The sequence below is a fragment of the Hylobates moloch genome, unplaced genomic scaffold (genome assembly GCF_009828535.3).
Source record: "Hylobates moloch isolate HMO894 unplaced genomic scaffold, HMol_V3 SCAFFOLD_9, whole genome shotgun sequence".
NCBI lineage: Eukaryota > Metazoa > Chordata > Mammalia > Primates > Hylobatidae > Hylobates > Hylobates moloch.
In genome coordinates, this window is record NW_026652284.1 from 61766493 (window position 1) to 61779640 (window position 13148).

The window sequence follows — 13148 nt, forward strand, 5'->3', positions numbered from 1 at the left end:
AACAATCTGTGAGGAGATACTTTAAGCCCAGACTAATAAATATCCTAATATCCTGCTCCTAATGGAAATTTCCCCCTAGCTTTAGCATTGATTGATAATTCTTGCCTGAGCCATATTTACTGTGATGGTTGAAAAATGATGGTTTTCCAATTCCAGAACTCCTTCCACTCACATTTAACACTGGTCCATGACATTCTATTGTAAAAGAGACATCTTCTCATTTGTCTGTCTGTCTATCTATCTATCTATCTATCTATCTAATCTATCTATCATCTGTCAGTCATCTACCTATCTATCAATTATCTATCATTATATTAGTATGGATTCTTGGATTTCTATTTTTTCCCGATGGTATTGGGAATTTATTTTTTTCTCAATTATTTTGTTATTTATTTTTCTCAATTATTTTGCTCTCAGATTGGCTCAAGTTTGGCCAGTGGGAGCCCCTTCAAGCTGGCTCTATGTTTTGGCAGTATACCTCTTTTTTTTTTGAAAATTACTTTCTGGCATAACAAGATATTTCAGGCTCATCTTGTTCCTACCTTGCCCTTGCTTTGGAATCAGCCATTTTTCCAAGTAGCCTTGGTTCCTTTTAGTGGCAAATTATATTAGACACGAAGATCTGAGTGCTAGGTATATTCATTTCTGCTGAGGTGTTTTTGTGTCTAAGCCCTTTTGGCAGATAGAATTAGTAAATATATGCATGTGTATACACACACACATAAATACATGTGTATTATCACACATATATATGCATGCAGGCATGTGTATGCAATTATAATACATATAAACATACATATACATGGTTTAGAAATTATGAATTTATATCAGTTCTATTCCATTTCCACATGGTTCTTTCTTGCCTTCCCTCATTTCATATTTGAATGTTTGTTTTTCCACAGTGAACATCCTGACTCCCATCAACATCAACATGTTTTCTCGTTTGCTCAATCATATAATACATCTGAAATAGTTTTATTATTACTTGGGCACAATGCAATGGTCCCCCATTCCTGCCTGTCAACAATTACTGGACTTAATGATATGACTAGATATTTATTTAAAATAAAGGAACTCCTATGTTTACAAAAACTCTTGTACAAAAATATTTGTAGCAGCTTTATTCATAGCAGCCAAAAATTAGAAATAGCCCAATTGTCTTAATAGTAGAATAGATAAACTGTGATATATTCATACAATGGAATAGTACTTGGTAATAAAAAGAAACTACAGCTGCATGCAACGATATGGATGTATCTCAAAAACATGATGCTGAATTAAAAAAAGGCAAACAGAAAAGAATGCATGATGTGTAATTCCCTTCATATGAGCAGGCAAAATTAGTCTATGTGATAGAAACCAAACCGCTACTTGCTTTTGGTAGGGGTGGAACAGAAAAGGACACTGATTGGGAAGGGACAGGAAAAAATGTACTAGGATTAAGAAAACGTTTTGTGGGCCGGGCGCGGTGGCTCACGCTTGTAATCCCAGCACTTTGGGAGGCCGAGGCGGGCGGATCACGAGGTCAGGAGATCGAGACCACGGTGAAACCCTGTCTCTACCAAAAATACAAAAAATTAGCCGGGCGTGGTGGCGGGTGCCTGTAGTCCCAGCTACTCGGAGAGGCTGAGGCAGGAGAATGGCGTGAACCCGGGAGGCGGAGGTTGCAGTGAGCCGAGATCGCGCCACTGCACTCCAGCCTGGGCGACAGAGCAAGACTCTGTCTCAAAAAAAAAAAAAAAAAAAAGAAAACGTTTTGTGTCTTGATTGGGATGTGAGTTATATGGGTGCATGCATTTGTCACAGTGGTCTGAACTCTACCCTTAATATCTGTGCATTTAACTGTCTATAAATTATCCATTAATTTTAAAATGTTGGCTGGAGTAGAGGCTACCCCTTTTAACTGAGACTACAATTCTTTACATTAAAATAGCTCATTCTCCTAGCTTGCCTCATTTCTGATGCTCCTTCCCCATAACTCCCCTGGCCCCTGTCAGCATTTGAGTTTGCTACCCTGATCAATACTTTTATTTCATTTCACTAACAAATTATATCCTTTTTATTATCATTTCAAGTATACAAAGTTCAACATAGATTAGAATTTTGTAGTTAATTAAATGACATCATCAACTGTTCGTGTCTGGCCAATATATATGCTTTGATGTAGTAATAACATGCATGCACATTAAAAATGTTTAAATAACACTGACTTTTAGATTAATTCTCAGTTTAGGCCTTTGCATATCTGATATATTAAGACAAAAGCAAAAACAAATATTTGTAGTGTATTCAGGTTTTGTCAAGGAAGCAATTGATTTCCATCATTAAATGATCAACAGCCACTTCAATGAGGAAACGATTTTTCAGACTTTCTCGTAGATTCTGGTGCACACCACGCCCTTCATTTTACATTCCTTAAAAAAGAGAGAGGTTAATCAAGTATCTCAAGATCAAACCAGAGAACAGAGAATTTGTAATAAAAATAGAAATTCAAAATAAACTCATAAGATTAATTTAGAAAGGAATAAAATATCAGTATGTCAGTCTCCAGTGGTTCAGAATTATGACCATTGAAATAGAAGAAACAATTTGAAAGTTGATCTATGTTGCTGTAAAGGAATTTTTTTTAAGTGGCAAGTTTTTATGTATAATTCACTTGCATTTAAATCTAGTAAGACAGTGGTTTTCAAAAATGTCTACATATTTGCGTTACCTGGGGAACATTTAAATATAGTGATGGTTCCTCCTCCCCCAAGAGATTTACATTCAATTATCTGTTTGGAGGCCTCCATATTGGTATTTACTCCCCATGTAAATCTGTTGTGCAGCAAGGGCTAAGAACCACTGTACTAAAGAAAAACATTCGGGAGAGTACATGAATCTATTTACATTCAATGTATGTGTTAATTAGTGAACATAAAGCCTTAACCCTAAAAAAAAAATCATCAAAGGTCATCACATACAACCTTTGTCATTATTTTCATCTGCCAACTAGAAGTCTCCAATGAGCTCAGCTTGCTTTATTGACATGATTGATTCTAAGTTACTATGGACTCTTGAATGCAAAATTGTGGGATATCTGCAAATAGTCTACAAATGACTTTGCAAATAGTCTACAAAATACACCTTGCAGAGTGTGTTTTGCTTTTAAAATGTAGACTTGCTTTCTTCTTTGTGAGCCCAAACTAGTAAGATTTACCTAAACTTTCTTTAACCTTACTACCATTTTTAGGTATTTTTATTTGTAAAATAACAAATGGCTTTTTTTATTTCTAAAATCTTGGGTCAGTACTTGAAGATGAGTCTGTAATAGTTTAAATATCACTTAAGCATTAACTCTTACTTTATTCTTAGTCATTCTTATACATTCATATTCCAAAGAACAAAGAATATTTTGAAAACAATATAATCAAATTATTTATATAGCATTATTTCTCTATTTAGAAGTAAAAATACTCTTACCACTACCATTTTCCCATTCACTAGCTTTCTCTTTATGGTTGTCTCTTTGCCATCCCATCTCTGCACTTGATTCAGTGATCCTCTCTGCAGGGTTACAATGCTCTGCAAAGACAAGGTCATACAATTGACTTGCCTGAAATTTGTTGATCAAAGAAGCAGTTCTTTCAGTATGGAACCATTTTCATAATAGATGTCTCAGGAGGTACACTCCTTTTCAACAGAATTGAGTCTACCCTTTTAAACACTAGCAGGAATATTCCTCTCTCTCAAGCAGAACACTGGGCCAACTTTGAAGAGAAACATTAAAGATTACCTTGGTCTTTCTATTGTCAGCTGTGGTTTCTTCAAATTCCTGGCCTAGCTTGAAGGAGATCTCTGTATTTTTAAAGGTACTTTCAGTTCGTATAGTTATAATATCTCCTTTCTTGCTGATGATCACAGTGGGTTTGGCCAAATTTCCCAGTTTTCTGGTGGCTAACCCCACACCTGAAAATTAAGATAGTGTTATAATTATGTTGACCAAGAGAGCATAGCCAAAGAGACTGTGGTGGCCACATCCTACGCTCAGTGGTGCCCCAGGTGAGTTGATGGCAGGTAATATCACTTACTACTAAGCATCTCCTCCCATGTTTCACTCCTAATGCAAATACATGCCCAGGACTCAAACATTTTAGGTTTTGTTGTTACAAAAGTCAAGTGTGCAGATTTTCTTTTTTTTTTCTTTTTCTTTTTTTTTTTTTCTTTGAGATGGAGTCTCGCTCTGTTGTCCAGGCTGGAGTGCAGTGGCGCGATCTCGGCTCACTGCAAGCTCCGCCTCCCAGATTCACTCCATTCTCCTGCCTCAGCCTCCCAAGTAGCTGGGATTACAGGTGCCGCCACCACGCCTGGCTAATTTTTTTGTATTTTTAGTAGAGATGGGGTTTCACCATGTTAGCCAGGATGGTCTCGATCTCCTGATCTCGTGATCTGCCCACCTCGGCCTCCCAAAGTGCTGAGATTACAGGCGTGAGCCACCATGCCCGGCCAATGTCTGCAGATTTTCAAGAGTAAAAGTTTCCGGCTGAAATAGCTAGTGCAAGTCATCCATTTTTACCACATCCAATCCTATTCCCCATTGAAAATTACTAATTATAGATTTGCATAAATCATTCTAAGGATTTTAGTTTGTATGTACAAATATATAGATATATTTTTAAAATGAGACTATAGCATATACATATTGTTCCATGATATTTTCCCTCAATACCATATTATGGATATAGAGAAATGTTCCCCTCATATTTTTGATAGAATTTCACTTGTGAAATTTTGTGGCTTCTATATCTAGCTGGTAGGAAAAAAACTATCCATCTACCTTTGACATCTATACTATTATAAATGATCATAGAGATATAAAATATTTTTTAAAAAACTTCTACATTTCAAAAATGAAACAAAATTAGACTCTTAAGTTTATTACCATTATTACCAAGACTATAAAATATATGGAAAAAGGAAAATGTCAAATAAAAAATATATGAAAGAAAAACTAGTTTTCCAGGAAGTCTCAATGCTTGAATGTACTTTTTCCAGTTAAAAAGATCTCAAACTTTTATATACTGAATAAGAAGTTAAGAGTTATAGCCAATAAACTATAAACTATATTCTTTCTTCAAATTCTGATTAATCTTTTGTTATTTTATGCAGTTTAGGACAATGTTTTTCAAGTTAAATCATAATCTCTGGGGCAGAGCCTGAGAACTTATATTTACCAAATCCCAAGGTGTTATTTTGCATGCTAAACTGGAAAACAGTGGAGTTAGAAAATCCTTCACTGAGACTTTCTTTTATCTGGCTTCTTCCTCAGCTGTAAAGTGAAGTCTTTAAATCTAACCGATCTCACAGTATGAATTTATCCCCATAAGTTCTCTTAGTGTTCCAGGCAACAAGGACATGACTTTGCTCATTTTATCTAAAACAGAACGTTTTATACAAGCTTTCTGAACAGTTAAGTAAAGCTGTAGGCACTTTGACAAGCACAGCAAACTCAGGTCACTGGCATCACTCTTTGTTGTATTTATATAGTTCTGAAAATTCCCAAAGACTCTTCATATCTATTGTGTTTATATTGATGGGACATACTCTAGAAATAGTATAAAATAAAGTTGTTGTAACTAATGACTCGGTTTTCCATCTCCATTCTCTGCTCCAACTCCAGAAACGTCTGATATCAGCGAAATTGAGTTTGAATTCACTGCCATAACTCCAGTTCTTTTTCTCTCAGTAACTTCCCTAGACTATAAACACAGTGTTTTAGGAAGTATTTTTGTTTTTCAAACTCTCTGTATCTACATGATTGTGTAATAAAGGACAACCTAGAGGTAGAGAGAAAAAACTGTTAGTTTAGCTACAACTTAAATTTCTAAATTGAGGTTTTTTAGGATTTGCAATATATTGAATTCTTTATTTTATGAACACTTTAGTTGCTATGAACGTAGCTCTCAGAAAAGCCAGAAAATGGGTTGACCATGCTTTTAAGCTTTCTCTCCTCTGAACCTGCCACCAAAATTCTCTTGGTATGAAATTGCCCTTGAAATCAGTGGGAGTTCCATGCATTTAAGCAGCTCTCTCATTTAAGTTAAAGTCTATTAAAAATTACCACAAATAAAATTCAAATAAATTATCTGAATGACACAACAAAAGATTAATCCTAAAAGAAGATTGTACTGCTGCCTTGCAAACATCCCCAGTCTCCTGTTAAAGGTAGTAGATGAAAATGTCATGTAGCTTTCTTAAAAAGGAGCTTTCCAGCAGAACAAAAAAAAGCATTTCTTACCCAGAGCTTTCATGTAATCGTCAAAGTTCTCACTAGAGACAAGTTTCCAGGTGCCCAGGAATTTGTTGCTCATCGTGATGGGTGAGAGCTCAACACAGTTCTAAGTGGGATTCAGGAGACTCAGATAAAATGCTGAGGCCTCAGAAGATTCTTTTCAAGGATGCCCAAAGCATGTGACTCTTACAGAGACCCAATGGGGAAAGGCAGTGTCGGGACTAAGCAATGAATGGCTCTTCAATGGCCAACTGCCCGCCCAACAGGATAAAAGAAAACCCCGCATAATACTTCCCTTTGTCTCCAAAAAAATTTATGAAATGAATGAGATTACTATTTGAATCTTCAAAAATTTTTTGATCGATCTTCCATTTATAAGAAGGCTTAGACCCTTCAAGCTTTGGAAAAGACTGCATGAATTATGTGACCGTGAATGAATGTGTGTGTGTTTAGGCAGGTCGGTCACTCTCAATCCTGAGTCTGCACAATTAAGAATTCTTATTGAAAGGGAAGAAAAAGAGGAAAATGTCTGTAAGTATTATGATAACAGTCTCAAATATGTTGTGGGAGAGAAATGTAGGGGAGCAGTGTGAGGAAGTATTCATAGGTAAGAAGGCTTGGCATAGTTCACATATCCCAGGCAGGCAGAGTAGGCAGACAAAGAAGTCAGTCTATTGCAGCAGAGCACAGAAATTGTATTCATGTGATGAAACAAGAAGTAGCACTATGACATGTTCTTTGAGCACAACAAAGATTTTCAGCTAAAAATACTTAAAATCTGAACTAAGCAGGTTCCTGGATACTATAAACATTTGTGTTTAAGTCATTTCAAATGAATCTACAATTTTATAAAGAGGATTTTCTATAGAAAGAGTACTAATTTATATTGACAACTCACTATGGGCCAGACACTGTGCTAAGTGCTTAATACAGGTGATCTCATTTAATTGTATCACTAACTCCAAGAGTTAGGAACTATTATTATACCCCTTTTACCAATGATAAAAATGAGCTTGGGGACATTAGGTAAATTGCTCCCAAAAGTTGAATAAGGAGAGGACAGGTTTGAACCCAGCATTGCTGCCAGTGCCCGGGTTCTGAACCATGATCTTACCCTGCTTCTATTGTACTATACCATACATGCTACATGCATAGAGACCCTGGCCAGAGATCACCTGATGCTGATAGCACCATGATTAGCTAGAAACACTCTTGCTCTTCTCAAAAATCAAGAGAGGTAAAAAATCAAAAGATACAGCCTACTGTATTACATCAAAGCCCCAGTCTTTGGCCAAGGGGAACAAATGTAAATCCACTTACAACATAAGTGTTGCTCTCGAGAATCTCTGATTACTGCTATATCTTTCCTAGCAGGTATTTTTTGTTTGTTTTTGTTGTTTGTTTGTTTGTTTTTGCCTTAGCATTAATTCTGGCTGGAGACAACTGATATTACCAAGTTTTATACATTTAATAAACAGGTTGGCACTGTTGACAACAACAAAAATATAATGAATTTGCTCATAGCAGGTAGAATCATTGGCAACAAGAGCTCAGGAAACCCAGTTCCATAGCTGTGACATAACTATTGCAGTTATGTAGTTAGAGTTCAAGCTGAGTAAAACGTGTGAAATCATATAAAGTGGGCTGAAGTTTCATTTACATTCCCAGAGTCTGAATAGCTCAAGGTGGGAAAGAAATAGTGAATAGGGAAATTCCTCAGCTAACCAACTAACCCAATCCTAAACCCAAGAGAATGTAACTGGAGGGAGTACATTGTACTGGGATAGAAAAAACAAATATGAAAGAGCTTTTGATTAGTGGATATGTTATTTTATTTTCCAAAACATTTTACAAAAGTGATGATATCACTTGTACCTTCAAAACTTTTTTTTGTCAGCTGTACGCTATTAAGGAGTATAACATTCAACATTTAGGTTTTCTGCCTAAATAAATGAAGGACTCTCAAACCCTCACACTAGAGCTGAGACCTTGTATTCAGTGGGACTGCTACAAGAAAGCTGTGTGAATTTTAAGCTGACTCTGTATTGCACATAGGAACAGCAGTGGAGTTTAAGACATAAACATTAAGCCATATATCTCCAAGACAGAAAACTTATAACTTTGAAGCAATATTAAACCAAAAGAAAAATTTTCTACTTAAGGCTTATCAGCAATTGTACCTGACTGCTATTAATAGAACTGACCAGATGAGTTTGGACCATGATGAGATTCTGAGGCCAATATATGGGCCAAAGGCACAGATCAAAGCAATGAGAGAAGACCCAGACTGAACTAGGCCTGAAACATTACATCACTCCTAGCTAAGAAAGTCGTCAGCGTCGTAACAAGAAAGAATGCATAGAACCACATTATAACTAGATGTGTATATTTAGACTGAACTACATGTTTGTAAAATACATATAGTCTCTCTATGATGTGTATTCAGTTCTCTCTTCACCAATTTATCGTCCATGTAAATTCTCAAGATACAGCAAGTTTTTTGATTCATACACTGAAAGGAAGATCCAAATGTCCAAACAAAATAAATAAGGAAAGCTTACTCTATATAACAAACCATGTAAGTGCTCCTTATAGATTGTCTTCAAGCTAAATTCAATTATATATTTGAAAAAGAAATAAAATAATCAATCATTACATAGCAAATGAACAAAGAATTCCTGACCCTCCACTTGGATGCCAAAGATCCAACTCAATTTTTGTTGTTTATTCAATCGCAAAAATATTTGTTGAGAGCTTATTAAGTGCCAAGCACTGTTAAAAGTGCTGGTTAAACATTATTGAATCAAATTCCTTGCCCTCATGGAACTTACATTCTACTCATGATTTGATAAAAGCTTGAAGCAAGAAGTTTTAATTGTAATGAATTTGAAATTATTTGTAAGGTAGAAATATTGTGATCATAACTGATGACAGGAGAAGCATACCATAGAATACCAAGATAAATAATCAACCTAAAAGGGTCACTTAAAAAATTGTGGGTTCAGTGTAGGTATATGTATTTATGGGGTACATGAGAGGTTTTGGTACAGGCATGCAAAGGGTAATAACCACATCATGGAAGATGCGGTATCCACCCCCTCATACATTTATCTTTTGTGTTACAAACAATCCAGTTTTACTCTTGCTTGTTTCTAAATATACAATTAAATTATTATTGACTATAGTCAAGCTGTTCTGCTATCAAATACTACGTCTTATTTATTCTATTTTTTTTTGTAACCATTAACCATCCCCACCTCCCTCCTACTCCCCCACAATTCCTGCACTACCCTCCCCAGCCTCTGATAATCATCCTTCTACTCTCTATCTCCATGGGTTCAAATGTTTTGATTTTTAGATCTTGTAAATAAGTGAGAACATGTGATATTTCTCTCTGTGTGTCCGGCTTATTTCACTTCACATGTGCTCCAGTTCCATCCATGTCGTTGCAAATGACTGAATCTCATTCTAAAAAGTGTCATTTTTGAATAAACAGTTGGGAAGAAAATAAAAATAGAACTTAGAACTTTCACTTCCAGTCATGATAGATGAGGAAATTAAACTAACTTTTCAACTGTAAAAAGATGAACAAAATTAGAAAAAAAAAATCTTCAAGGCATCAGAGAGATAAAAAGGCAGAGAAAAACTAAGGGCTTAAGACTTGGGAAAGAAAGGCAAGTCCGGAGAGACAAATCTCATATTTGGAGCTTCTGCTCCTCTAGGGATCTATGAATTCTGCAAGAGGCAGGTTAGAGGTAAAAAATCCAAGGACCATTTATGACAATGTTACAGCGTTAGGGGAGAAGTGAAGAAGAATCCTGGTTAATCATCACACTTTGTCTTGGGACTCTTTTGCAACATAGGAGTAAGGATAAGCTCAAAATATACCTGTGCTAATATAAAGTCAATTCTTAAAATTAGATTACTGTGATCTGGGATAGCTAGTGAATGGAGCTACTAGTAAGAAATGAACATAAACCCTCTTCAGAGAAAGAAGATAATGTCACCCAAGGTCTACATTTATTTATATAATTTTTATATACATTGCTAATCAAAAATAAATAGAAAAAAATATATACTTAAAAGGTAAAAGAAACAATGGACAATATGAATAGATAATTCATAGAGCAGATAATAAAAACAAAAATGATAGAAAATATCAACAAACGCAAAAGCATTTTAATGACTAGTAAGATTGATAAACTTTTAGGAAGATGGATTAAAAATAGAGAAGACAAAATTATTGAATGCAGGAATGGAAAAAAGCATATTAATATATCCTACAGATATTGAAAAGATCATAACAATATTATAAACTATTTCATGTCAATAAATTAAATTTTTTAAATAAAAAAATTTAAAAGAGACAGGTTTCTTAGAAAACACAGTTTATCAAAAATGATGCAAGAAAAAGTAAAAATCCTGAATACTCCCAAATCTATTAGCATTAAATCCATATTTAAAATCCATCTCACGAAGATACCCTATGCCCCAATAGCCTTCACCAATGAATTCTTACAAATATTTGAGGAAAAAATAATACCAATGTTACACAAACTCTTCTAGAGAATAAAAAAGGTCATAGTTTCCAGCTTGCCTCCACCAAGATCTCTGCCCATGTCGTTCTCCTTTCCGGCAATACCTCCCTTCGTCTCTTTCCCTGTAATACATAATCACTCCCATATGTTTAATCCTTAATTCTCAGCTCAATCATCCTTTCGGACCTTCAGAGCAACATTCTCTTGATATTAACTCAACCATCTTTCCTAAAATTTTCTTTACCATGTATATCATCATTTAACAGTTACTGCAATGGCAATGTTTATAAATTTTGAATATAACTTGATAAATAGCTTAACTGATGTCTTGATTCCATGTGATCAGGGACAATGTGTGATTTTGCTCATGTAGTATCCCAAGTGCAAAACACTATGCATGCATATGGTAGGTAATGAATAAACATTTGTTGACTGACTGAATGAAGAAAATAGAAAATTTTCTACTTACAAGGGTATTTGTTTGCATCAAATCAGATAACAAATGTTATGAAAGCATCAAAAATTAGTGCTTATGATCAGTAGTATTATTCTTCTAAACTTCTTTCTCCCCTCTCCCTCCCCTGCCTTCTCTTTTTCTTTTTCTGGAGACACAGAAAGAGCAAGACTTGGGAGATAACTAAGTGACACTCATTCCTTCATTTGGTCTTTCCTCTAGTCAGCAGTAAAAGCAGGCAATTGTTTCCATGTTCAGTATGACATAATCTTATTATGATACTAGGAAAGTGCATATAAGATCATTCTAAGATTCATTGTACATTATCTCACAAGCATAAATGCAGACAATTATTCAACATATATTTCTTGAACTGTGATAGTACTAGAGATAATATGATGAGTGAAATAGCAACAGCTCCTTCCCTCATGAGTCTTATACTCTAGTTAGGAAGACAGACATTAAGAAAACAATCAAGACACATGATATCCAATTATTACTTTTTGTCATTTGCAGATGGATACTGTGAAAATGCCATTAAGAGCCCACTGACCCTTACAATCTAGGAAGATACCCTATGAAATTTCTTAGACACCATCATGAGACTAATGATCTGATTTATCTTCAGGAGTCAGCTACTAGAGCAGCCAGTACTTTTTCCAGACAGCTATTTAGCATAAGGTGACAATGGAACTTCAGGACTGATAATCTCCTCTTCCATGTTTCAAATAAGTGTTTTGCTCTAAGTTTAACAATGTCAAATTAAAATTGCTTTCTCAATGCAAACCATTTCATGCAACTTTCTCAGCTACCAGTGGATATTTGGTCTTTTGGTTACTATGGTGACAATTACATTTATGCAGCCCCAAAGGTAGTTAATAGTTTTTTGTTGAATGGCAATAAAGAGACGAAAGAAGTAGTTTGTGATTCCTCTAAACAATTCAATCAGTGGTTTTTGTTTGTTTTTTGCTAGAATCTAACACACTGCGTCCTCTTTTCCAAAGGCTAGTCTAAGATTTCACATCATTATTGCTAATAGAACACCTGAGAATTGGAGTTACTCACTCACTGGGGAGTAAACAGAAGACAAGATTTCTGCATCTGAGTTTCTTTCTCTGGTCATGATAACATAAACTGAGCTTTCCCCATTTTTCTACTCATTTGCATTTTGTCTTAGAGAAAAGGTGATATTAACACTTTCCAGATACAGGACATCCAAGTAGATTGTACTTCAGGTATTAGCACAAAGAGCTGTGGGAGACACTTTTTAGGATTTAGCCATTTGCTCCATATTGCTATAAAAAAAAAGAATCCCTTAAAAATAATTCCCTTGCAAAACGTAATGAACAATGTGTGTGTATGTGCCTAGCTTGATTTCATCAGGAGAAAATACAAACTCAAAAATTCAGGGGATTTTCTAATCATGTGGTATCCAGGTAGCCTACTTTGTGTTCTGCTTTATTTCTTTGATTGTGTCTTACAATTTTTTTAAACAATTAAGATGGTATGATGGCTTGAAAGTATAATTTACATATGAACTTTTTACATCTATATATATATATTTCAGACTAAGTAAAGTTAGATCAGAGAATCAATTAAATTCATGTTTAAACAGTGGTGGTTTTTTTTTTAAATTCATGCCAATCCATTCTTTATTTCCTCAAATAACTGAAAACTAGTTTTTTTTGTTTTTTGTTTTTTTTTTTTTTTTTAGTTAAATTCCAGCTTATAACATGTTCGTTTCGTGACTGGAGATAAACTGTAAAAATGAAATCTCTTAAATTTCACACTTATTCGGAGCAATATTAGCTGCTGTAATACACTCCAGGATTTCAGTGGCTTATCCTGGAAGTTTATTTTTTGCTTGATGTCCTGTCCAGTATCA

The 13148-nt window shown here is 35.0% G+C and overlaps 1 protein-coding gene across 1 annotated transcript; it reads right to left on the bottom strand.

Moving 5' to 3' along the window:
• Positions 1 to 1758: 1758 nt before the first annotated feature.
• PMP2 (peripheral myelin protein 2) lies at positions 1759 to 6423 on the bottom strand. Its single transcript, XM_032759923.2, has 4 exons — positions 6278 to 6423; positions 3776 to 3948; positions 3463 to 3564; positions 1759 to 2414 (listed from the first exon to the last, which is right to left on the bottom strand). The coding sequence occupies exons 1-4, from the start codon at positions 6348 to 6350 to the stop codon at positions 2364 to 2366; spliced, it is 399 nt and encodes a 132-aa protein (XP_032615814.1). The 5' UTR covers positions 6351 to 6423; the 3' UTR covers positions 1759 to 2363.
• Positions 6424 to 13148: the final 6725 nt, after the last annotated feature.

Coding starts and splice junctions, on each gene's coding strand:
- PMP2 (XM_032759923.2), bottom strand. CDS start 6,350: ATGAGCAACAAATTCCTGGGCACCTGGAAACTTGTCTCTAGTGAGAAC. Junction 3,565..3,775: donor CTGACAATAGAAAGACCAAG/GTAATCTTTAAT, acceptor TTGTCTTTGCAG/AGCATTGTAACCCTGCAGAG. Junction 2,415..3,462: donor TGAATGGGAAAATGGTAGTG/GTAAGAGTATTT, acceptor CTCTTTTTTAAG/GAATGTAAAATGAAGGGCGT.